Below are 27,487 nucleotides of genomic sequence, written 5' to 3'. Positions count from 1 at the left end.
TACATGCTTTGTAAGTAGGAAAACCTGCAAAATCGGCAGTGTATCAAATACTTGTTCTCCCCACTGTATATATATTATACCTACAAGGGTCCTAAAATGTTAAATCAAATATCTAAATATATATTCTTAATTCCATTCCTTTACTTTAGATTGTGTGTATTGTTAGATATGACTTGTTAGATATTACTGCACTGTTAGAGCTAGAAACACAAGCATTTCGTTACACCCGCAATAACATCTACTAAAAACATGTATGTGACAAATATTATTTAAAAATGTTTTTTTTTGATAGATCCTTGGTATAACCTAAATATTATCCCCCCCTACACACTCCCCCACCCCCATCTAGGAACTTAGCTGTCAGCATAAACCATGCCATATCTGAAGTAGGGCATCCCTATTCTGAGCAACACATGCAAGCAAACTTTGTGGTTATAGGTCAGCTTGTCAAAACATGAAATCAAGACCCACTTTGGAATATATCATGAACATTGGAGCTGCTGCTTTTTCTTCATTCGCATGTAGGACCACTCAGAGTAAAATACATTTTCAAATCCTCATCACCTCTCGATAACTACAATCTAACAACTGCTGGTCTACAGTTACAGTGTTTTGACTGCACACTGCCGACTCTAAAAGGTAGCGATAGCATGTCTGTATGTTTATTTTATTTTATACTTGACTAAGGTGCCTTCAGCTACATTAGTTTCTGTTTATGCTAATAACCATGTTATTACTAAGCTGTATAAGGACTTCATGCATGCATATTTTCATTGATTGCAATTTACACTAAGTTTCCTTCAGCAAAATTACTTTGGTAACCAGCTAGTAAGTTATTGCTCAGATGTATCTTATAACTGCACCCCCCCAAAACAATGGTCTAGAAAACAATGACTTCGTGGAAAGAAATGGTTGAATTACTATTTAAAATTGGATCCTGGTATAGTTGCTGCAAAGAAATTACATCAAGAAATGTCATGAATTAACCTAACCCTAACCATGTGGTTTGCAATCGGCATTACAGTCTAAGATTTTCTGTAATTTCCATTTATGAATGGAATATGATGTATATGATGATATACCATATGATATAATGAGATTGGTACAGCTAATGTATGTTACGTTATCATATCCAAAAACTAAAGATATACTGCTCCATTGTTTATGTTTATGTTGCCATAGGAGACTTTGTAAACAAATGATGTACAGCTTCAAATCAATTTAAAGAAATAAACATTTTGCTCTCCCTTAAGCTTTTGACTTAAGTTCCCACTGTCTGTTTGAAATGGGTTCTATGATGTGCATATTTATGTTATATCCCAGCATTAACACTTATCAAGAGCTTGGTGGCAAGTAGAATAAAGGTGTGTTAGTCCTAGGCTAAAACAATACACTATATGCCCACAACACCCACAATGTATCTGCAATATTTGAACTCAAAGTTGTCTTGAGTTACCTCTTTGACATTAGTACATGTGCAGCAAATTTCAGCAACTACTTGTGCAGTCTTTCGCATCTTGTTGACACACTCAAGTTACATGAGTATTACAGGCTAATAAAAAAAAAGGCAATTGATACCAACATTGAAGCTGAAATGTATACTATTACTTAAATATGGGGCCAATAAAATCTGAATCCTTAATGATCATGAGTTTTGACTGAAGTCATATATTGGTTTTCATATAAAATCTGTATTATTCTTTTTTTCATTTTTAGCCATTTTACTTTGATGTGCACATGCTGTTGGTGATTTTGGTTACGTAAGTTTCATTGTCGTGACTTTTATATCCTTGCAACCAGATCAACCATATCTGGAGCAATGGTCACCCCTACAGGTTTTGATGACTACAGTCTTTACAGTGTCCTGTCAGATGAGGAGCTGATGAAGCTGGCCATCGATCGCAGCCTCATTGAGGACAACAACTCTATTGGGTCAATTCAATCATCACAATCTGTGGATCGACAACGCAATTACCAGCCAAACCAATTTACGACCCGTGTCAGGCTCCCCTCTGCAACAAGGCACATGTATGACTTTCCCCGAGCCAATCCCAACCCAGCCAACCCACATCCAAACCCATCACCTGCAAACCTTCCATCAGCAGACCCTATTATGTGAGTCTGTCAACCCTTTAACTTATTTTGACAGTATGTATGCCAGAAAGGATGAGTGTGAAAACAATTATTATTTTGATGAGCATTAAGTTGGTGCACAGTGTATTATAATTCCAAAATGCCCAACATAGAAATCAGAGGGTGAGTATTGATACATTTCCCTAACAGGGACAGCAGTAATACAGGTATTCCACAAATGTGTGTCCTGATGCCGCTAATGTGTAGCGAGATCCACAATGACACTAAATTGAATGACAAATTTCCCCTTCATCTTTGTCTATGCTTTAGAGATGCGAGACCCCTGGTGAATGTGATCAAGAATGGTGATTTAAAGGCTTTGAAAGAGATAGTGAAATGCAACCCAATGAGTCTCTTGATACCAAATGAGGAAGGATGGATTTCTCTCCACGAAGCTGCATATTACGGTCAAAAAGAATGCCTCAAGATTATATTAAGAGGTGAGAGTGAAATAAAGACAAGTGTAATTGAGAATGGTTTCTATTTTATACACACATGTCTGTTGAATCTCAGGCAGATCCTTTATCAGTACATGCTGATTATTTTTCATTTTCTTGGGTCACAAAGTTCTGTTGTCGTTCCTATAGCCCATCCTGGTATGGTGAACACATGTGGTAGTTACAATCAGACCCCACTTCTTTTGGCTGCCGTCTTTCAACAAGTGAACTGTGTGGAGTGCCTTCTGGACAGAGGTGCCAATCCAGACATTGCCAATAAGAATGGAGAAACACCACTCATCAAAGGTAAATAAATCCTACAGATGTTAGATCTTAACTTGATCACTCTTTTGTCGCAGAGAATTTTCCTGATGCATCTGGAAATTCAAATGTGCCTCGCTAGTGGCTAAAAAAAAGCAGTTTTCTTTCTCTCCATGCGGGGGCAGTCAAGTCATCGGGATCAGGGCTCGCTAGTTAAAATAATGTTCTCGCTTCCTCAAACACTATAGGTATAGGTCCTATTACTGCAACATTCAAATGTACCAAAATGTATCTGAAATGCAGTCATACACATCAACAACTGTCATTTTAATAACACAATATAGATATTAGCAAAGGTGCAAAATACTTAAGTAGTACTTGAAAGTATTTTAACTTAAGTCGTTTTTGGGGGTATCTGTACTTTACTTCACTACATTCCTAAAGAAAATGATGTACTTTTTACTCCATACATTTTCCCTGACACCCAAAAGTACTTCTTACATTTTGAATGCTTAGCAGGACAGGTAAATGGTCAAATTCACGTACTTATCAAGAGAACATCCCTGGTCATCCCTACTACCTGATCTGGCGGACTTACGAAACACAAATGCTTCGTTTGTAAACTATGTCTGAGTGCTGGAGTGTGCCTCTGCCTATCCGTAATTTAAAAAACAAGAAAATGGTGCCGTCTGCTTTGCTTAATATAAAGAATTTGAAATTATTTCGACCTTTACTTTTACTTTTGATACTTAAGTATTTTTAAAACCAAATACTTTTAGACTTTTACTAAAGTAATATTTTACTGGGTGACTTTTACTTGAGTCATTTTCTATTCAGGTATCTTTACTTTGACTCAAATACGACAATTGGTTATTTTTTCCATCACTGGATATTGTGCTCCACTAGGCTATAACTTAGTGTGTCTAGTGTATCCCAAGGGTTTGATTCCGGCCCAAGCTCTTCTGGTACTAATGATGCAATCCACCGATTGACTTGATGTAGTTACACATTTCAAATATCGACAGTCCAGGGTTACTTTACCCCAGATCTTGATAAGAAATAACCATACTAGGCACTTATGGATAACATGAATAATAAAATAATAACAGTCAGTAGGGTAGGCTATACCAACATTAGTTTCCATTTAAACAAAGTGCCAGGTAAATACTTTACTTCTATAGCAAGGTGTCCATCCAATTGGCGACAGTTTCATGAAAATATCCGCATGGAGAAAATATGCGCATTTCCCACCAGTGGTATGTTTCCACCAAACGGACTTGTACGCGATAACAAAGTGCACACAAAATGTACTTTTTCACTTAAGTTTTCATGTACCGAATAAAAATCTGAAGTTCAATGTGTTTACCTTACATTTTCAACTCTACTGATAGTTTTGTCACAGCACTGTTGCATTAAATAGCAAATGTGCCTACTCTGGTCTTGACACTTGAGCTCTAGTTAACAGCTCGCAGATACAGTGCCGGTAATCTAGTCTATCGTACATGATGAAATTATTATGGATAAGAGCGAGAATATTTTTCATTGTCAAATGGCAGTAAAGCATCGATCATCATGTCACCAGAATAAGACCCTCGATATTTATTGGAAAGCAGAATCAAGCTCCTCACCGTGCACTATCACCACCCTGTCTGTGAAGTTAATCATAATCATTTGTAGCCTAAGAAACTGCATGGTTTCCCAAGTCGTAGTGGGAGGTTCACACACCATATCATCATGTGACTTGAGAATTCTATGGCAGGTTATTTAAGTGTCAGCCATTGTTGCCAGAATGACGCTTACTGAGATGACATTTAGGCACAGACAGACAGAGAGAGAGAGAGAGAGAGAGAGTGCAATGCGTGGGAGAATGTTGCGGTGGACTGACCCGTTGATCTAGCTAACATTAGCTAGCTACACGTTTGACTCTGCAGCAAGCTAGCTTAGCCAGCTTATCTAGTGGCAACCTAATGTTTATTGCCAAAATAATTAGTTCGCTATTGCCACACACATCTGATTAATCTGTTCACTCTTTACGCCACTGACAAGTTGGCTAGTTGGCCGACAAACATAGATCATATGGGGAGCTAAAAACAGGAGATTTAACTTATTTTAACCTCTTTTTCTCCCCAATTGGTAGTTACAGTCTTGTCCCCTCGCTGCAACTCCCGTACGGACTCTGGAGAGGCAAAGGTCTAAAGCCGTGCATCCTCTGAAACACAACCCAACCAAGCCACACTGCTTCTTGACACAATGCCTGCTAAACCCGGAAGCCAGCCACACCAATATGTCGGAGGAAACACCTTACACCTGGCAACCGGGCATGCGCTCCGCAAGCCACAGGAAAAGCTAGAGCGTGATGGTTCAAGGATATCCTTGCCGGGCAACCCCTCTCCTAAACCAGACAACGCTAGGGCCAACTGTGTGCTGCCCCATGGTTCTCCCTGTCATGGCCGGTTGCGACAGAGCCTGGACTTAAACCAGGATCTCTAGTGTCACAGCAAGCACTGTGATGTAGAGTCTTAGACCACTGCGTCACTCAGGAGGCCCCCAATGCGTAACTTTTTCTTTGACATTCTGGATTAGCCAAAGCTAACTAGCTAGCTAGTTATCTACCTCGACATTTGATTTACACTTGTCCTCAAAACACAATTGCAACAGCAGAATTATACAGTACATGATCAAAAGTATGTGGACACCTGCTCGTCGAACATCCATTCCAAAATCATGGGCATTAATATGGAGTTGGTCCCCCCTTTGCTGCTATAACAGCCTCCACTCTTCTGGGAAGGCTTTCCACTAGACATTGGATCATTGCTGTGGAGACTTGCTTTCATACAGCCACAAAAGCATTAGTGAGGTTGGGCACTGACGTTGGGCGATTAGGCTTGGCTCGCAGTCGGCTTTCAATTCATCCCAAAGGTGTTTGATAGGGTTGAGGTTAGGGCCAGTCAAGTTCTTCCACAACGATCTCGATAAACCATTTCTGTATGGACCTCGCTTTGTGCACGGCTGAATTGTCATGTCGAAACAGGAAAGGGCCTTCCTCAAACTTCCAAAAAGTTGGAAGCACAGAATCATCTAGAATGTCATTGCATGCTGTAGCGTTAAGATTTCCCTTCACTGGAACTAAGGGGCCTAGCCCGAACCATGAAAAACAGCCAGAGACCATTATTTCTATTCCACCAAACTTTACAGTTGGCACTATGCATTGGGGCAGGTAGCTTTCTCATGGCGTCCGCCAAACCCAGATTCGTCTGTCGGACTGCCAGATGATGAAGCGGGATTCATTACTCAAGCATGATTCAGCTGCTCCAGAGTCCAATGGCGTGGAACTTTACACCATTCCAGCCGACACTTGGTATTGTGCATTGTGATCTTAAGCTTGTGTGCGGCTGCTTGGCCATGGAAACCCATTGCATAAAGATCCTGACAAACAGTTATTGTGTTGACGTTGCTTCCAGAGGCAGTTTGGAACTCGGTAGTGAGTGTTGCAACAGAGGACAGAGGATTTTTAGGTGTTCCTGTTCTGTAAGCTTGTGTGGTCTACCACTTCGCAGCTGAGCCGTTGTTGCTCCTAGACATTTCTACTTCACAATAACAGCACTTACAGTTGACTCGGGCAGCTCTAGCAGGGCAGGAATTTGACAAACTGACTTGTTGGAAAGGTGGCATCCTATGACGGTGCCACATTTAAAGCCACTGAGCTCTTCAGTAAGGCCATTCTACTGCCAATGTTTGTCCATGGAGATTGTATGGCTGTGTACCTGATTTTTTACACCTGTCAGCAACGGGTGTGACTGAAATAGCCGAACCCACTAATTTGTCCACATACTTTGTGTATATAGTGTGTCTTCGAAATGCTTATCATACTCCAGAAGTATATCATATTACAAAGGCAGAAGGTCATTAAAGTGCAATTTATCTTTGATCGCGTCTGGCTAAGAACCCAAGAACAAGAAATCCTCAGGAGTGAAGACTAGTGATGTGCAGTTCGCGGACAATTCTTACTTTTTGAATGACTCTTCTAACTGACAAGAGTCACAATACATTTTTTCCAAGTTACTCGTTCATTTTAGTCTGCTGGCCACAATGAATTCTACAGCAGGATTAATACGTGCTCCTCCAGCTCAGCAGCTACAGAGATGTGCTCCAACCAGTAACTGTCTATCATGTACACGAGAGGAAATAGACATGTTTAGAACTGATAATTGATCACATGGTGCAAGAATGAATGCTATTAATTGATTATTGAATGTTACTTGATGGACACAGCTTTTCGTACAACCAAAACACACTCAGTCTGCCTCTGCTCAAAACTTGTACTCGGGAACACATTTTTCGGGGGCTGCTGCAGTTCGCTAACAATATTGTGCTAATCTCCCTCGCGGCATCAAGCAGTTGCCTTACAACTCAATCTGAATTCTTCCGCTGCTCTAACGTCCTTGGATGTAGCATCGCATTTGGGGCGGAGCACGGAGTTAGGGTAGCCAGGCAAGCCGAACAGTGTCATTCCGCCAAGAGTGGTTCACAATCTAGTCAGGTTGTGGCCGCAACTAGACCTCGTTTCAAAGGTATCAATAGACAGCACCAATAACAAGCCCCATATAGTGAACGAGAGACTTGTAGAATCATGATTCTTTTGAGTTTGTAGTTCATAATTTGCCGGTAAGGGGTCCTGCGTGCTCTGAGCATTAGAAATTACTAGTAAGAGTATAAGTACAACCCACAGAGAATAACTAGAAAAGTACTTGTTTCTCCAAAAATTCAGAGGGTAGTAGTGGGCCAGAATTGAACCCATGCCTACTTTAACATATGTATGCCATGGTCAGTGGCTGTACCTGCTGGACCACACAGGCACTGAGACAACCAAACATTTATTCTGCCTATTGGTTGCCTTCAACATATAATTGATATAAAGCCTACATAGGCTACTTTACTGATGCCCAGTGGACCTGTAGACTAATTTATTGTATAGCCTACAAACACCGATTCCAGCTGCCCCCTGGCGGCGATTAAAAATATGAAATATACATTCAAATCATCCTACTGCAGGATTATTTTCCTCCTGCGACGAAATGGGTCATATTAAGATCTGACATCTGTAGGTGTTAGCTCTTGGGGCTAAGACAAGTCTCCAGGTCTCAAGCTAGGTTACTGGTCATACTGGCGAAGTCCACCACTGTTACACAATCAGCTTATGTTTTACAAACAGCAATATCCAACCAAAATTACCTGTGTTGTTTGTCACAATGTTTTTTCAGCTTGTGAGAAGTCCAATGTGGAGATTGTAGACCACCTCCTGAAGTATGGAGCCTCAGTACACAAGGCTTGTGTTCAGGGTGTGACACCTCTCCATGAAGCAGCCGGGCATGCGAACGTGGAAATTTGCCAGATGTTGTTGGAGGCCGGGGCCAAGCTTAATGCAGTCAATAATTACAGGATGGAACCTTTCTATATGGCAACACAGAATGGGGGAGTGGACGTGTTGCACTTCTTGATTAGCAAAGGTGAGTGGTTTTCAAATTTTCACAAGCCAGCTTCAAGATTATTTTTAATTACTTGTTTTAAAGATGCAGTCTGGGATCTTAAGCACAACAAGGTCATAACATATTGAACCTGAACTCTTTTATGTCCAAACCCTTGTTGATGGGTTTCCTACATCTTGGAGAAAGGATTATGTTCTTTACAATGGCATGAATAGAACTTATAATAACCATTAAGCATGCAGACCATCTGTTGCTAGTGATGTTGTGGTGTTGCCAGTTTTCCTTTATTTCAACATTGTATAAATGTTGTGTATGCTCTTGTGTATTGTAGGTGCTGATATAAACTGCCAGGCAAGGGATGGGGAAACACCTCTGTATGAGGCAAGTAAGAATGGCTACAAGGAAGTTGTGGAACTGCTTCTATCTCATAAAGCAGATGCTAACCGAGCAACCAAGTCTGGCCTCCTGCCTCTTCATATTGCTGTCCAGAAAGGACATTTTGAGTGAGTGCAATGAATTGATTGATTGGTTAATTTAAAGCATTGGTTTCTCTTCAAGCAAAACATTTCCCTTTCAATTTGATCCCTGTGCTTCCCTTCTGTAGCATTGTGTCCATGCTGATCCCTGCCACCAGCAAGGTCAAAGTTCAACGCAGTGGCATCAGTCCCCTCCACCTGGCTGCCGAGCACAACCGGGACTGGATCCTGGAGATCCTTATCGAGGCAGGCTATGACGTCAATTTCCAGCTCGCAGAAGACCGATCGAAAATGTATGAGGATCATCGCAGCACAGCACTCTACTTTGCTGTCTCCAACAGCAACCTAGAGGCCGCTGAAATGCTTCTGGATGCAGGCGCAAATCCCAACCTTGACATGTTCAACCCTCTTCTTGTCGCTGTGAGGCAGGGTTACATGGAAATGATCACCGCTCTGGTGGAGCATGGAGCTAACATGAATGCGTCCATCCCCACACACCCCTGCTCCTTCCCGGCAGTGGTCATGCTCGGTATGAAGTATCTGCACATCCTGAACTATCTGAAGTATCTGATGTCCAATGGCTGTGATGCCCTTTCCTGTTTTGATTGCACATATGGCAGCAAGCCACACCCACCCCTGAAAACTTCAAGAAGGGTCAGCATCTTCGGCGAAACTGTGCGCTACGTTACTGATGAGGACGAAGCTCGACGCAACACTTGCGTCCAGGTAGGTTGGGTTAATGTGCAATGTAGATGGTTTGCTGGTCTATTAGTTTCCAATTCCATCTCGGGTTGTTCTTTGAATCCAATTTGAGCCCTTCATTTTCAGTTCTGTGAGGCAATCTCCGATCCGACAATTAGCCGCTGGGCAGGACCCATCATAGATGTGCTCCTGGATTACGTTGGCCATGTAAAACTCTGCTCCCGGCTGATCGAGAACCTGGATAGCTACCGTGACTGGGCAGGAATCAAGGTGAAAGCAAGTAAGTGAGCTTAAACCATAGAGTTACACAATATACCGAAGCTTCAGTTCTCAATATTAGAACATGAAAAATGGGTACTAGAATTTTTGTTACTTTTGTTACTACTGTCAAACTGTAGCATACAAGCCAATGTACCCGTTATAGCGTGAGCGCATCGTGCCTGCTCCACTTAGGCTGCACTAGGAGTCTGGGCTGCATCATGTTAGCTCCCCATTCATGCTGCACAGAGGTTACCACACTTGAATGATGCAACATGGCATGTAGAAATATTTTAACTGTTCATTCCTGTTTGCAAAGCAATGTCCATACAGACTAGAACACTTTACAATGCAAGAAGATACCGGTAGCTTTCAGTTTTGTAGACTAACTTTCCTTGCCAGTTTAAAGCCAACATGAATTCACTACCCCTACTACTGATAACACGCAAACCATAACTCAAAATGTGCTGATTTCAAAGCTGATTGCCACCAAAACTTTATTAATTCACTTAATCGTTCTCTCGCTCACGTCTCTCCCAAAGATGATCTATTGCCTCAGCGAACTGACTCTGATTAATCAGATGTGTGTGGCAATAGCTAACTAATAAACATTAGGTTGCAATAAACATTAGGTTGCCACTAGATTAACTGGCTAAGCTAGCTAGCTGCAGTGTCAACCGTGTAGCTAGCTAACGTTAGCTAGATCAACGGGTCAGTCCACCGCAGCATCCTCCCATGCATTTCTCTCTCTCTCTCTCTCTCTCTCTCTCTCTCTCTCTCTCTCTCTCTCTCTCTCTCTCTCTTCTCTCCTCTACTCTCTCTCTTCTTCTCTCTCTCTCTTCTCTCTCCTCTCTCTCTCTCTCTCTCTCTCTCTCTCTCTCTCTCTCTCTCTCTCTCTCTTCTCTCTCGTCTTCTTCTCTCTCTCTCTCTCTCTCTCTCTCTCTCTCTCTCTCTCTCTCTCTCTCTCTCTCTCTCTCTCTCTCTCTCTTCTCTCTCTCTCTCTCTCTCTCTCTCTCTCTCTCTCTCTCTCTCTACTCTCTCCCTCTCTCTTCTGTGCATCTAAATGTAATTTTGTTTACCATTCAAATAAATGATTACTATTATTTTGTTATGTACTTAGATTGGTAATAACAAAGTCAAGTTGATTGTAAAATTGGATGATTGGACACGGCAGGAGTCGCGGACGTAAAACAAAAGTGCCTTATGACCGGCATCTCACAAACCCACGAGTCTAACAGCGGAGTCTAATTGCCTACTTGTGTTGCCATTTGCTGTTGGTCTGCTGAGCCTGACTCTGAGCTGGGGTAGTTTGTTTCACGTCTCACTGGCCCTTGGCCTGTGCCGCAACTTGCATGTGGGTGGAGTTAGCCGTTGAGATAGTGGTGAATGTGCTGCTAACAAGGAAAACCGGGGGGTAAATCCGGGGGGTGCATGCGAACATAAAGAACAAACAACCGTTCATGATTCGACTCGGTCGCAAAGATGCAGGCGCACTCAGATCAAGAATTTTAAGCATTCTGAGCTTTGATCAACATTGTGAATGCAATATAAGTGGGTAAATGCTAATTTACAAAATAAAAGGGTAAGTAAACACTATTGCAGAAATTATAAGGTGCATAAATGGCGTTTACGTGTGTTTAACCTCCACTACTTCCCTGATTTGTGTCATGGTCGTCTAGAAATTTTGTCTAGATCCCGGTTTGTCCCAAGGACGTCTTCCCCAGGGATGATTTTAGGATGCTGTCAGGACTTTCTGTCTTGGTCACCTAGAGATTTTTGGGTTTTTCCTAGGACATCACCTGATGGTCCCAAAGAAAAGTGCAGAGATGAATGAGAAAGCTCTCGTCATGAGCTGTTCGGCCATTACAGAGAACCACATACCGGATTTTTTAAACTTCTTAGGGATAGCCCCCATTTTTTCAATTTTCACCTAAAATGACATACCCAATCTAACTACCTGTATCTCAGGCCCTAAAGCAATGATATGCATATTCTTGGTACCATTTGAAAGGAAACACTTTGAAGTTTGTGTAAATGTGAATTGAATGTAGGAGAATATAACAGAATAGATCTGGTAGAAGATAATACAAAGAAAAAAAAAAAAAAAGATCTACCACCATCTTTGAAATGCAAGAGAAAGGTCCCAGCTCCCACCGTGGTTGTAATTCCGATGGTGTCCACAAGATGGCAGCAGTGTATGTGCAAAGTTTCAGACGGATAACTTGAAGTATGAGCGTTCTCCATGACATTTAGTGTGAAGTCACCCAGGTACATTTGGGCAAATCGTGAAGGAGACCTTTGCATTCATATTACATTTTTCTGAAAGAATATCGTCAAATCTGTATACTTGGACTTTAATTTAGCTTTTCCAGTATTAGTAGCCATATTATAAGTTCAACATTTGCAAAACATCACATTTCATAACTTCATAACTCTGAATTTTCTTATATTTTTTGTCCAAAATGATAAGGCATGCTGTCGTACAAGGTTAGTAGCTACATTTTACGACAGATACATGGTTTCCAGATACTCCTGTAAAGACCAGCTCATTGGCTATCTAGCTAGCACCGATTGGTGCTTATTTGACAAAGTTAGAGTCATTCAAGTGAAGACCGCCTGCGTCATCGGCGTGCCATGAAGGCGTTGCTCTCTGACCAAATATGGTGTCCTATAGGATATACTACACCCTAATGATATAGTGAAGTCTCGTTATGTTCTAGGATCTCTGAGGAATACATACGAACGCAATTTGACTGGTTGAAACAACGTTTAGTGTCAGATTTTCACAGATTCCTTTCTTTGCAAATTGAACGAGTGGAAATACAAAATCAATCGTGCATGATATAATGTACCTTTTTAGGATATGAAAAAGGATTTTATCTAACAAAGCGACACTTCATGTTATCTCTGGGGCCCTTTGGATGATAAATCAGAGCAAGATTTCAGAATGTAAGTATACATTTCACCTTCAGAGGTGAATTTATCAAACCTATCACGGTGAAAAAAAGTGTTTTGTTGTTAGCTACTGTAAATTGGACAGTGCAGTTATATTAACAAGAATTTAAGCTTTCAGCTTTCAGACGATATAAGACACTTATATGTACCGACATTTGTTGTTTCTCCAAAATCTGTGATCTTGACAAGGCGCTGCAGGATTTACAACTGTCCCGTTGACGGGACGCCGATCCCTATTAACAGGGTCATTAGCAATCGGAATTTTTTTTATTTCTTGCCCCGGCCTAGCTCAACATCTGGGCGTCAGATAAGAAATAGACTACCGCGTCCATAAAGTGACCATTAGACTTGCCAACTTTGACTGAATACGCTTGTAGAGGCAACAGTTTTGATAAAATGTGTAATTTATCGCTCTCACGTGCTCAATAAAAACAAATGGGGTGGTACCTTTTTGTTGCATTTTGAACAATGCTAACATTTTTTTAACAGAGTTCTGTCTAAAACCGGGCCCAACAACTTGGTTGCTCAACAACACAGCTGGCAGCCTGTAACAAGCATAAGCAGTGGTTGAGAACAAACCTAGGCTACTGTAGATGTTGGTATTAATCAACAAATGCGTACAGATAATTGGTCCAACATAAAGAAAAATGGGTCGGTTGTTATTAGTTATTCTTGTCATTATAAACCGACTTTGAAATATGTATTTTTCAGTCATTGAGTCTATGGCCAAATTTGAACTGCACACACATTCTCAATGAAGTAATCATATCAAAATGATATGCTTTTAAGCCTCTTAATATAGGAAAGAGGAGCAGGGTTGTAGTGCTGCCAGAGCGTGGGGGAGCAGTGTGCCCTCACTCTTTTCAATTTGAGATTACACCGAGCTGGTTAAACTATTTCTGGAACATTTATTCTGATAAATCCTAAATACATTCTATTTAATTACCACATCATTTCCATGAACATCGATAAATAGCCTATGTAATGTAAAGCACCCTAGGTAAATGGTGGTTTCTTCCCTGTCTTCTCTCTGGTGGTGTCGAGAATCAAATCAAATCAAATCAAATTTTATTAGTCACATACACATGGTTAGCAGATGTTAATGCGAGTGTAGCGAAATGCTTGTGCTTCTAGTTCCGACAATGCAGTAATAACCAACAGTAATCTAACCTAACAATTCCACGCTACTACCTTACACACACACACAAGTGTGAAGGGATAAAGAATATGTACATAAAGATATATGGATGAGTGGTGGTACAGAACGGCATGGCAAGATGCAGTAAAAAAAAGAAAAAAAAATTTTGGGGGTTTTAAATCAGGAGTAACGGTATATTACATATGAGATGAGTACTGTAGGGTATGTAAACATAAAGTGGGCATAGTTTAAAGTGGCTAGTGGTACATGTATTGCATAAAGATGGCAAGATGCAGTAGATGATATAGAGTACAGTATATACATATGAGATGGGTATGTAGGGTATGTAAACATTGTATTAAGTGGCATTGGCTTAAAGTGGCTAGTGGTACATTTTTTACATAATTTCCATCAATTCCCATTTTTAAAGTGGCTGGAGTTGAGTCAGTATGTTGGCAGCGGCCGCTAAATGTTAGTGGTGGCTGTTTAACAGTCTGATGGCCTTGAGATAGAAGCTGTTTTTTAGTCTCTCGTCCCTGCTTTGATGCACCTGTACTGACCTGCGCTTCTGGATGATAGCGGGGTGAACACAGGCAGTGGCTTGGGTGGTTGTTGTCCTTGATGATCTTTTATGGCCTTCCTGTGACATCGGGTGGTGTAGGTGTCCTGGAGGGCAGGTAGTTTGCCCCTGGTGATGCGTTCTGCAAGACCTCACTACCCTCTGGAGAGCCTTACGGTTGTGGGCGGAGCAGTTGCCGTACCAGGCGGGTGATACAGCCGACAGGATTGCTCTCGATTGTGCATCTGTAGAAGTTTGTGAGTGCTTTTGGTGACAGGCCGAATTTCTTCAGCCTCCTGAGGTTGAAGAGGCGCTGCTGCGCTTCTTCACAACGCTGTCTGTGTGGGTGGACCAATTCAGTTTGTCCGTGATGGTACACCGAGGAACTTAAAACTTTCCACCTTCTCCACTACTGACCGTCGATGTGGATAGGGGGGTGCTCCCTCTGCTGTTTCCTGAAGTCCACAATCATCTCCTTTGTTTTGTTGACGTTGAGTATGAGGTTATTTTCCTGACAGCCACACTCCGAGGGCCTCACCTCCTTCCCTGTAGGCGTCTCGTCGTTGTTGGTGATCAAAGCCTACCACTGTAGTGTCATCCGCAAACTTGATGATCGAGTTGGAGGCGTGCATGGCCACGCAGTCGTGGGTGAACAGGGAGTACCAGGAGAGGGCTCAGAACGCACCCTTGTGGGGCCCCAGTGTTGAGGATCAGCGGGGTGGAGATGTTGTTACCTACCCTCCACCTGGGGGCGGCCCGTCAGGAAGTCCAGGACCCAGTTGCACAGGGCGGGGTCGAGACCCAGGGTCTCGAGCTTGATGACGAGTTTGGAGGGTACTATGGTGTTAAATGCTGAGCTGTAATCGATGAACAGCATTCTCACATGGGTATTCCTCTTGTCCAGATGGGTTAGGGCAGTGTGCAGTGTGGTTGCGATTGCGTCGTCTGTGGACCTATTGGGTCGGTAAGCATTGGAGTGGGTCTAGGGTGTCCGGTAGGGTGGAGGTGATATGGTCCCTTGACTAGTCTCTCAAAGCACTTCATGATGACGGAAGTGAGTGCTACGGCGATAGTCGTTTAGCTCAGTTACCTTAGCTTTCTTGGAACAGGAACAATGGTGGCCCTCTTGAAGCATGTGGGAACAGCAGACTGGGAATAAGGATTGATTGAATATGTCCGTAAACACACCAGCCAGCTGGTCTGCGCATGCTCTGAGGACGCGGCTGGGAATGCCGTCTGGGCTGCAGCTTGCGAGGGTTAACACGTTTAATGTTTTACTAACCTCGGCTGCAGTGAGGAGAGCCCGCAGGTTTTGGTAGGGCCCGTGTCAGTGGCACTGTATTGTCCTCAAAGCGGGCAAAAGTTGTTTAGCCTGTCTGGGAGCAAGACATCCTGGTCCTCGACGGGGCTGGTTTTCTTTTTGTAATCCGTGATTGACTGTAGACTGCACATACCTCTTGTGTCTGAGCTGTTGAATTTCGACTCGATTTTGTCTCTGTACTGAGACTTAGCCTGTTTGATTGCCCTTGCGGAGAAATAGCTACACTGTTTTGTTATTCGGTCATGCTTCGGTCACCTTGCCTGGTTAAAAGCAGTGGTTCGCGCTTTCAGTTTCACGCGAATGCTGCCGTCAATCCACGTTTCTGGTTTGGAATGTTTTTATCGTGTGCTGTGGGTACGACATCGTCAATGCACTTCCTAATGAACTCGCTCACCGAATCAGCATATTCGTCAATATTGTTGTTGACCGATGCGGAACATATTCCAATCCGCGTGATCGAAGCAGTCTTGAAGCGTGGATTCAGATTGTCGGACCAGCGTTGAAAGACCTGAGCGCGGAGCTTGTTGTTTGAGTTTCTGTTGTAGGCAGGAATCAACAAAAATGGAGTCGTGTCAGCTTTCCGAAAGGGGGCGGGGAGGGCCTTGTAAGCGTCGCGGAAATTAGTGTAGCAATGTCAGTGTTTTTCCAGCCCTGTAGCACATCATATCTGATAGAATTTAGGAGTTTTTTGTTTTTAATTAGCCTTGTTAAAATCCCCAGCTACGATGAATGCAGCCTCAGGGTGTGTGTTTTCCAGTTTACAAAGAGTCAGATAAAGTTCGTTCAGGCCATCGATGTGTCTGCTTGGGGGGAATTGTATACGGCTGTGATTATGATTGACGAGAATTCCCTTGGTAGTAATGCGGTCGACATTTATGATTTGAGGAGTTCTAGATCAGATGAACAGAACGACTTGAGTTCTTGTGTGTTATTATGATGTCACACCACTTCTCGTTAATCATAAGGCATACCCCGCCCGGCTCTTCTTACCGGAAAGATGTTTTTTCTGTCGGCGCGATGCATGGAGAAACCAGCTGGCTGCACCGACTCGTTAGCGTCCCTTGAGTATTTTAGCCATGTTTCGTGAAGCAGAGCACGTTGCAATCCCTGATGTCTCTCTGGAATGCTACCCGTGCTCGGATTTCATCAACCTTATTGTCAAAGAGACTGGACATTGGCGAGTAGTATGCTAGGGAGTGGAGCGCATGTGCCCGTCTCCGAAGCCTGACCACGAGACCGCCACGTTTTCCCCTTTTTCGGCATCGCCCAGGGTCGCCGGCTGGATCAGATCCATTGTATTGTGTGGAAGGCAAAACACTGGATCCGTTTCGGGAAAGTCATATTCCTGGTAGGAACGATGGTGAGTTGACGTTGAGAAATGATGAACTATAGGTGTGTACTGCGATGGCCGGTCAGAGGCTTGACCACTTTGGCCAATCAGAACATTGAAAAATGATAACCAGCAGTTCCTATCCAGCCTGGGTGTCAGGTAACCTTGTGGTTAAGAGCATTGAACTGGTAACCGAAGGGTAGCTGGTTCGAATCCCCGAGCTGACTAGATAAAAAAATATATGGATGAGCCTTTGAGCAAGGCCTTAACCCTAATTTCTCCAGCAAGTCTCTCTGGATAAGCACGTCTGCTAATGACTACAATGTAAATATAAAAAACATGAGAAGCGGCCTGTTCAAAACCCAAGCATTTAAAGGTGCAGCTGACAAGCAGTCCGAGCCCACACCACCTGTCAAGTCAGGCAAATATCCCGCAGAGAGAGCTGGCCAGAGCCTCTCAATTTGGGGGAGATGACATTCACATCCTGTGCCAATGCTTCTCCCTCCTGTGTGCCTCCACCATCAATGGCTTTAGGGACTTTTGTTCACAGTAGGGGAGAACATGTGCATGTGAGGTAATACCACTGCTTAAATGTACAAGTGGAGGCTGGTGGGAGGAGCCATAGGATTATTATTATTTGACCTGCTGGTCATCTATGAACATTTGAAATCTTGGCCATGTTCTGTTATAATCTCCACCCGGCACAGCCAGAAGAGGACTGGCCACTGCTCATAGCCTGGTTCCTCTCTAGGTTTCTTCCTAGGTTCTGGCCTTTCTAGGGAGTTTTTCTCTAGCCACCTGGCTTCTACAACCTGCTTTGCTGGCTGTTTGGGTTTTAGGCAGGGTTTCTGTACAGCACTTTGTAACATCAGCTGATATAAGAAGGGCTTTATAAATGAATTTGATTTGAAATTTGATTGATAGGAGGATGGGCTCATTGTAATGGCTGAAATGGAACGCTATCAAACATATGGAAACCACATGTTTGACTTCATTCCATTGATTCCATTCCAGCCATTACAATGAAGCCCATCCTACTATAGCTCCTCCCACCAGCCTCTCACTGAACTGTACCTACCTGCAGCTTGGCAGAGTGAGAGTGTCACGCTCGTCGTAACTTTGAAGAGCGGAGGACCAAGGCGCAGCGTGATAGCAATACATCTTCTTTTTATTAGAAGACGAAACGAAAACGAACAACACTTTACACACTAAACATAACAACAAACCGACGGAATGTGAAGCTATAAACAAATAGTGCTGACACTAAACACTACACATAGACAATCACCCACGAACTACCTAATGAATATGGCTGCCTAAATATGGTTCCCAATCAGAGACACGATAGACAAGCTGTCTCTTATGAGAACCAATCTAGGAACCATAGACATGCATACACCTAGACTAGACACTTAACCAACTAAACCACAGCACCCATAAACATACAAAAAAAAACTAGAACAATACAAAACACATACATCCCCCATGTCACACCCTGACCTAACTAAAATAATACAGAAAACAAAGAAAACTAAGGCCAGGGTGTGACAGAGAGGGGGTTTAGCCAAATTAAACTTATCATCAGACCAAATTCACTGTGTGTCTCCTTGATGTTCATAAAACTCTACGGACCCCTCTAGCGCAGTAAAATCCAGAACGATATGTGACCACTTGGTTACAGTGACACCTTTCTGCTGAGGTCACCCAAACCAGAGAGGCCACTGCAAAGCCCAAAGAGCCTGACCCTCTCTGTAAGTTGCTGTAGCCCTGCTTGGGATATTTAGCCTATATTGGCTATTGGTTGAGACACAGGGCCCATTCTAGCTTGGTATGTCAGGGTGGGCAAGTGGAAATGTGAATTGGGCCAAGTTGGAGGTAACAATGCATTAAGATTCTAGTTTATTGTGATGCATGAATATACCACACCAAAATAAAGATTTTATGGCTGTTTTAAAACAAATTTCCTGCAATTCTACATAGTAATGATTTATCTTCACTTCTTGGTCAATTGATTTGATAGAATGTATTTGCATAGATGAAAAATGCTATGAATTGATAGTTCACCTGTGTTTTCTTTTATTCTGTAAGAGAGTATGTTGTAACCATGTGTTCAAGCTAATCAAATCAGAGTTTATTTATGATACAACGTAGTGTAAGCTACACAATACAATGAAATGCCTACTCGCAACTAAAGTGCTTATGTATTTGTATTTACATTAGGCTAAACCCTACAAATAGCTATACCAAGTAGTCATAGGCCTATTCGACTATACTGCAAATGATTGTTGTTTGTTCCTGATCTGGCTGAATGGCAGAGCTATCCTTCAGACTTCCTTCAGCACCACATCCATTGCACACTCCTGGGGCTGTCCTTTCAGCACCACAAAGGGACCCAATCGCTTCAAATAACAGTCATCAAGATCTGTTGCCTATGCTTAATAGTCCTACTCATCACTTATAATGATTATTACAAATAGAAGATGAACACTTCTCACAATGGTAAGGCAAAGGAAAGGGAAAGGGGATACCTAGTCAGTTGCACAACTGAATGCATTCAATCAAAATGGGTATTCCGCATTTAACCCAACCCTGTTTAGTAAAGTTAGATCAAAGCTGAATCAATGTCTCGCAAGTTCACATAATAATTAATCTGCATTTTACATATAATAGCACAGCATAGTAGGCCTGCAGTGCCTTCAGAAAGTATTCATACGCCTTGACTTATTCCACATTTTGTTGTTACAGCCTGAATTCAAAATTGATTAAATGTATGTTTTTTCTCACCCATCTAGACACAATACCCCATATTGCATTCAGGGCAAAGAGTTACATTTTTGTCTCATTAAACCACATAATCTTTTGCCTTATGCTCTCAGAGTCTTTCGCATGCCTTTTTGCAAACTCCAGGCATGCTGCCATGTGCCTTATTCTCAGGAGTGGCTTCCGCCACTCTCCCATAAAGCCAAGATTCGTATTCAGTGCTGTCGAGACTGTTGTCCGTCTGGAAGGTTCTCCCATCTCAGCCAAGGAACTCTGTAGTTCTGTCAGGGTGGTCATTGAGTTCTTGATCACCTCCCTGACCAAGGTCCTTCTTGCCCATTTGCTCAGTTTGGTCGGACGGACCACTGTGCTCTTGGACACTTTCAAAACTCTAGAAATTGTTTTATACCCTTCCCCAGATATATGCCTCATCACAATTCTCTCTTGGAGATCTTCGGACAGTTCCTTGATCTTTTGCTCTGACATGCACTGTCTAATTTTTGTTTTGACATTCTTCTTCTTCTTCTGTGGGTTTTATGGCGGACTACAACCCAAAAAGGTGTATGGCCGCCACCAACTGGACGGGTTGAAAAAACAAGGTAAAAATAAAATCCGTACATGATAGGGAAAACTAAATGATTCCACCCAAATAAATTAGTACATTGACAAAAACAAAACAAAACTCGCACTTCTTAATTTCTTAAAATCTCCATATCTCCCTTCTCAGGCTCTAGAGCCTGAGAGGGTTTTACAGCTTGTGACAATACTCCATGCAATTCCTCCTCTGAGAAATCTTTCAGTCTCAGGGACCGCTCCGCCGCATCCACAATGATGTCTATTCTCCTGGACCTTCTCTCCATCTTGGCAGTGCCATTAATCACCATAGCTATAAAGGCCACAAAGTCCACCTTCTTAGCCTTTAAAATACCTGGGTCCTGATGGTGAAAGGCAACCCCTGCAGCCTGGAGTGAAGGCCTATACACCACAATGGACTCTCCAGGAGCGCCATTCAGAGCCTCAACCCTTTAAACAGCCGCTGCATGTGAAATGTTCTGGACAGCCCTGAATTTGGCCACCTCATTATCTTTTACCGTTGTCGGGCATTCCAAAGAGGAGGCTTTATGGTTCTCACTACAATTGCGACATGTCACATTTTCATCACTTTTAAAACACATGACATTATCTTTTCCACAACTTGGACCTCTCGGCTTCCCCCTTCTGCAAACACTTGAAACATGTCCAAAAGCTTTACAGTGATCACACTGCATTGGTCTTGGGATAAATACTCTGAATCTAGTTTATACACAACATGGATGACGTGGATTGAGACTCATCCAATGCAACAAAAAAAAAAGATATCTCTATCTTCAACTGACAGATTTTTATGGGGATTTTTTTATCACGATCATTTGATCTGCACGGGGATGCGGACATTGGCTCTAGGGGGTTGTTAAGCATCCTAAATAATGACATAGATTCGGGCAAAAAGGGAAGCATGATGTAAGATGCAAACCTGGTATTCCAACTGATTATAGGTTACTAAAGCCAACAACATACTACTGCACCACAGAGTTTTGATAAAAACAGTGGAGGAAAAAAAACACATCTGATAATCGCACACTGCAATTTATTGCTGACCAGCAGATGTCACTAATGTGCATTGTGAACAGATAATGAAGCTGAGTAATTAACAATTTTTCGGCACGACTTGGTGAAAGTGCTGAAGCCTTCAGAAAGCCTTGGTTTATGATCACTCGTGAAGAGGAGCCAACTGAAGATTGCAGCAGAATATCTATTATTGCTCCCATCTGTTACATGCACTTATGTTAGCTTTTTCAAAAGCTTTAAAACTGGCAGCAATTGTGTCGAGGCACAGATCTGGGGAAGGGTACCAAAGCATTTATGCAATTGTAAGTACAAGGTCCCCAAGAACACAGTGGCCATTCTTCCTAGAGATGGCCACCCTGCCAAACTGAGAAATTGGAGGAGAAGGGCCTTGGTCATTGAGGTGACCAAGAACCCGATGATCACTCTGACAGAGCTCTAGAGTTCCTCTGTGGAGATGGGAGAACCTTCCAGAAGGACAACCATCGCTGAAGCACTCCACCAATCAGGCCTTTATTGTAGAGTGGCCAGACGGAAGCCACTCAGTAAAAGGCACATGACAACCCACTTGGAGTTTGCCAAAAGGCAAACCATGAGAAACAGACCATGAGAAACAAGATTCTATGGTCTGATGAAACCAAGGCAGGAGTGGCTTCGGGACAAGTCTCTGAATGTCCTTGAGTGGCCCAGCCAGAGCCCAGACTTAAACAGATCGAACTTCTCTGGAGAGACCTGAAAATAGCTGTCCAGCAACTCTCCCCATCCAACCTGACAGAGCTTGAGAGGATATTTAGAGAAGAATGGCAGTATTGCGTGTAGATTGATGAGGGGAAAAAATCATTTCATTAATTTTAGAGTAAGGCTGTAACGTACTTGAACTAAATGTGGAAAAAGTCAAGCAAGCGGTCTGAATACTTTCAGAAGGCACTGTAAATAAATGTTTTATATATAGAGACCCGTTCCAAATGGACCAAAGGACAACTAGACTCGTTCCATATAGACCTGGTCCGATCCAAACCTGGTCTGGTCTGATCCGATCTGAGTGAGGGAAGCAGGGTGGCCGTACTGTGTATGTAGGCTACTGTGAGTGTGAGCAAGTGACACGAGGTGCAGGGAGGAGGGAGAGAAGAAGACAGCAACCAAACAAGCCAACTCGCACTATAGTACACTAATAGTTGCAGTAGTTAGGTTATTTCTCATCCAATATGATGTAATAATATGTAGGAGCCGTCTTGACTGCGTCAAACCGGAAAAAGCTAGTTAAGCTAGCTAGCTAGGCTAATTGAGGTTGCATGCACTTTCTCATCCTACACAGTTACAAACAACAACAACTCCATTCAAAATATTAAGTTAGCAGCCTACCTGTTGGTCATTGTAGCCTAACCTTCTCCTTTAACTTTTAATTCCATCACTTTAATTCCATCTTCCATTGATTAGATATCTCCTAACTTTTGCTACATATAGAGGCTCTATGTCTGTAGCCTATTGCCGCTTTGATTACTTATGATTGGCCAAAACAAGCTACACGTGCCACTCTCGTGAAAAGCAAGAGCAGCAGCATAAATGACGATGATCCTAATGCTTTGTACAGTCAGTGTACATAGAACTACATTTACATTACAATTTAGCCATTCAGCAGACGCTCCCATCCAGAGTGACCTACAGCTAGTGCATTCATCTTACGACAGCCAAGGGAGACATACACATATCCCTGTCATATCCCAACCATGTATCACATACATAATACAATGCAAAATACAATACAAAATGCTTAAAAATGTCTGTGTCTATTCACAGTTCCCGTCGTGTGGCAATGTATTCTTTCAGTTTTTATTGCTAGCTTGAGTTACCTGGGGTGGTAGAGAGTTCCATTTAGTCAGGAATTTATTTAATACTGTGTGTTTCCTAGCCTCTGTTCTGGACCTGGAGACCGTGAAGAGACCTCTGGTTGCATGTCTTGTGTGATACCGATGAGTGTCCAAACTGTGTGCCAACTGCTTTAACAGACAGTTCGGTACCTTCAACACATCAACACCTCACACAAAGACCAATAGTGAAGCAGTCAATCTCTCCTCAACTTTGAGCCCAGAGAGATTGACATGCAGGGCATTTACATTCGCACTTCATGTACATCTAAGAGCAATATGTGCTGCTTTGTTTTGGACCAACTGTAATTTGCGTATGTCCTTCTTTGCCGCACCTGACCACACAGCTAGACAGTAGTCTAGGTGCGACGAAACTAGTGTAAGGGTTAGGTTTAGAGCAAGGGCAAGGGTAGGGGTTAAGGTTAGGGTTTAGGGTAGGAATGTCCCAAGGATTCAAGATAGCACTGACCATCTGTAAATTATTAGTGGGATCTCATTGCTTGCTTGTGCTACCTGTGCTCAGTGAAAAGAATATGACATACTTCTAACTTGGTTAGGTATAAATGAGACCGTTTTTAAACATCAACTGTTTTAGACAAAACAAATGTAACCAAGCAAGATAAATAAATGTTCAATCAATACTGATTACGTGGTTACTACAAGGTTAGCAGCGTAATGGTTATCGTTACCACCCGGAGACCAGAAGATTGGGGATTGAAATAGCAGGACACTGTAAAGTCTATTATCCCGCTGAAGAGTATGAATTAGGCTGTTTGAGAAGTTTAAATCTTAAGCAACCTGCCTACACATAGTTTGAAGTACAATAGACCAGCATAGCTACAGTCGTACGCCAAAGCTGTGTGCTAGAAAACCTTGGTAGAGCATGGGTGGAGTAAGCATTGTGGTGTCCATGTGAATTTCCTTTATTTTTCAGGCTTCAGACCAATGCCTACTTCTCACTTAAAACACATTTTTTTTAGTTTTTAATCATAGGTAATGAATGTGTAGGGGACTTCTGACCGCAAATACTTTGTCGTCAGAAGACTTTGTGGTGCAGCAAAAATATAACTGTATCCGAGTACAGAGACTGTGAGTTCAAATGCCAGGTGGAGTGATATTGAAAAGTCAGTACTAAGGGATCATGTAAAATGTGAACATATTTTGATTGATTAAGTATTTATTTTACTATTTTAGCTGAACAGCATACCACTTGCCTTAAACCCCCATACAATTTCATTACTTTACTTATAATGGATTGGGACACCTGGAACCATCACATGATGTCCTGACGACTGGTAAAACAAATGTCTTGAGAACATCTTACAAATGTCCAAACATGGTCCTCAATGAAATCCTGGTAACTTACAAGGAACTAGACAAAGGTCCCCCAGAGAACATTCTCTTGGGACCATCATGCAACATCCCCTTGACCATCATGAAACGTCCCCTTGTGGTCATTGAATGGCCCATGGATAACATCCTATCAGAACCAAGTAGGAACCTTTTCGAAACGTTCCCTACTGGGTACTGCGACCAAACCGGAACCTGTGCTGAACGTCTTCTTAGCGTCCCAAGGTTAATGTCATGTCTTAATATTCCTAGAACGTTCTCAGAACGTCAGTGGGATAACGTCTTGCCAAAACTCTTAAAGGGACCTTTTGAGAACATAGGCAAATGTCCTTAGATGGTCCCCTGTTTGCTGGGATACTACAGTACTATAGTTTTTTTTCATGTTGGTCAATAAGCAACTTCTTTGCACTTTCAGTGCCACCACATTCACTGATGCAGTTGTGCAGACTGAAGATCCATCAGCAGGTTGGAATCCCCAGACTGAGGCACATTGACACCCTGCCCCTCCCACCAAGACTAATCGAGTTCCTCAACTACAAAAAGGTAAATTCACAGGATGTCTAGGAATTTATTTTTGTTTTGTTGACTCTAAGTTCACAGATTCCGTGACTTGTTTTCAATAAATGTGATTGTTTTGCATATTGTAAGCCAGTTGAGATGAAGGGGGAATGTTTCTTTGCACAGTTGTGTACTGCATAATAGGCTTGATTTGATATTACAATGGCAGGAGTAACATTCAAATGAATCTACTGTAAATGATGTGTAAATGATGTGTAAATGTATGTACTTGCAGGTATTTGGGTTTGGTTAGCAATAGCAACTCTGACTCTTATTGATTACTAAATTAATTGTTTACCCTGCGCAGTGAGATTTTATTTTACTAAAGTACAGGGAAGTTGCCTGTATCAGAAAATAAACCACAGCTTGGAATGCTTCTCAGGCAATCAGATTGTTTGGCTGGAACTATCCGTTATATAATTGAATATAGTGATTTCAGTACTGTATTGTGTACAAAGGTCTGTTGCCACAGGTGGGTGGAACTATTTCAGTTTTTAATGTAAAAAAAAAAGTAAATGTTTCTATGAATATTGCAGATTTATTGACAGATTTATTATGACTCATGTAATGCTAATGATATCATCAGTACTTGCTTGAAGTAGAGCCATACAATGTCAAACACTGTATAAATAAAGTCTTAAAGGATAACTATATTCACTGTTGATACAGTCCCAAAATGTTTTGCATGTCAGCAGTCAAGTTTTTAAGATATTGGACATCCAAGGAGCAATATATCACCGGCCACATCATTATGTTGATGCAGGTCAGATGACATAAAAATGTAGCTCTTTGACCACGCACAACAGTGGAAGTTGGGCATAGAAATAAGGATGCTTTAGCAGAAAAATATGATGGTGGATCTTTGATATTAACGGTTAGAATGTGTTCGCATTCGAGAAGTCAAAGAAATTATCCTGATAGCTGAAAGTGCACTAATTACTTACTTAGTCCCATTCGATTATCAATGAAATACATATAATGCATGGCTGGCTACTGCTGCCTGTATTTGAGCCTATTCCAGACACAGATTTAGGTAATTCACTTGCCCCATATATTTGTCATTACATTTTTTACTGATCTGTCGCTTTGTAAAAATGTGCATGGGATTAGCTCAGGTCATAATGACAAAGACGTTGGGGGAAATGAGAGGGAGGAGGAGCGATGCTTGCTCAAATCCAATCGTGACAGGAAGCGTAACCTGCACCCCATACATTTCTTTACAGACAGCCAAACTAGCCAATTTAGTTATTTAGATTGCACAGCGCAGCACAGTTTTAGTGACAGAGAGATGCGTGCTGGCAGCTGAAAATTACTTAATCCTGATCAAGTGTAATTACAAAAATGTGTCGTACCGTAATCATATTCGAAAAACTCTCCATTTCCGTTACCAAGCTCGTTTTGTCTGAGTACTCAGCACACCCCTAATAGAAATGGGAATTTTGACCACGCACAACAGTGGAAGTTGGGCATAGAAATAAGGATGCATAAGCAGAAAAATATGATGGTGGATCTTTGATATGAACAGTTTGAATGTGTTCGCATTCGAGAAGTCAAATAAATTATCCTGACAGCTGAAAGTGCACTATTTACTTACTTATTCCTATTTGATTATCAACTAAATAGGCAAACAAATAATGCATGGCTGGCTACTGCTAGCCTAAAGAAAAATTGTGTGACTTGCTTCAGCTGGTCAAAAGTATTGTTATAGTAGTCGAAGAAGAAACATCTGAGACTGTCCATCTAAATAGTCTGACAGGATTATTGATTTAGCAAATGTTGGTTACAGACATAACAATGCTGAATTAATGTTTATGTAAGATTTGTTTTGTCACTTTACATTAAGTTAACTTTTAATCCAAAATCTAATTGGAGAGGTAAGTTTACTCAAGTAAACAGCAACTGACAAGTTAGTTGTTTTCTATTTTGATGTAATTTACTAAATAAAGTTCAGAATAGGCATACACATTTTCACACTTATATTTCCACTTTAATACAGTAGGTAAAACTAGAAATTGTGAACAGCCTTTCATTGCTTGTTCTGCATTACAACAATTTCTTAGGCGAGTACTGAACTAACCCCTAACCTTAGTATAGAGGTCAGTATTGATTTAACCCCTAAACTCTACACTCAACGTGGTATTAAAAGACTGATGACACGACTGTAACTGTAGTGGCTGGTATTCTGGAATCCAGCTTGTGGGGTATCTATGACCTTGCCCTCATACTAAAATAAATGCCAAGTGCCCTCGGATCAAAATGAAACAAACACATGACGCAGATTGACCTGCCAACA

The 27,487-nt window shown here is 42.0% G+C and overlaps 1 protein-coding gene across 1 annotated transcript; it reads left to right on the top strand.

Moving 5' to 3' along the window:
• Positions 1 to 508: 508 nt before the first annotated feature.
• On the top strand, positions 509 to 25,792 carry LOC111972896 (ankyrin repeat and SOCS box protein 2-like). Its single transcript, XM_024000009.1, has 9 exons — positions 509 to 639; positions 1,801 to 2,115; positions 2,404 to 2,573; positions 2,721 to 2,876; positions 8,093 to 8,338; positions 8,649 to 8,820; positions 8,922 to 9,519; positions 9,622 to 9,775; positions 25,052 to 25,792. Exons 2-9 carry the CDS (start codon positions 1,820 to 1,822, stop codon positions 25,198 to 25,200), a joined length of 1,941 nt encoding a protein of 646 aa, XP_023855777.1. The 5' UTR covers positions 509 to 639; positions 1,801 to 1,819; the 3' UTR covers positions 25,201 to 25,792.
• Positions 25,793 to 27,487: the final 1,695 nt, after the last annotated feature.

This window comes from Salvelinus sp. IW2-2015, linkage group LG14, assembly GCF_002910315.2.
Source record: "Salvelinus sp. IW2-2015 linkage group LG14, ASM291031v2, whole genome shotgun sequence".
Classification (NCBI taxonomy): domain Eukaryota; kingdom Metazoa; phylum Chordata; class Actinopteri; order Salmoniformes; family Salmonidae; genus Salvelinus; species Salvelinus sp. IW2-2015.
Note: the sequence above shows the minus strand (reverse complement) of the source record. Positions and strands in the feature narration are given on the sequence as shown.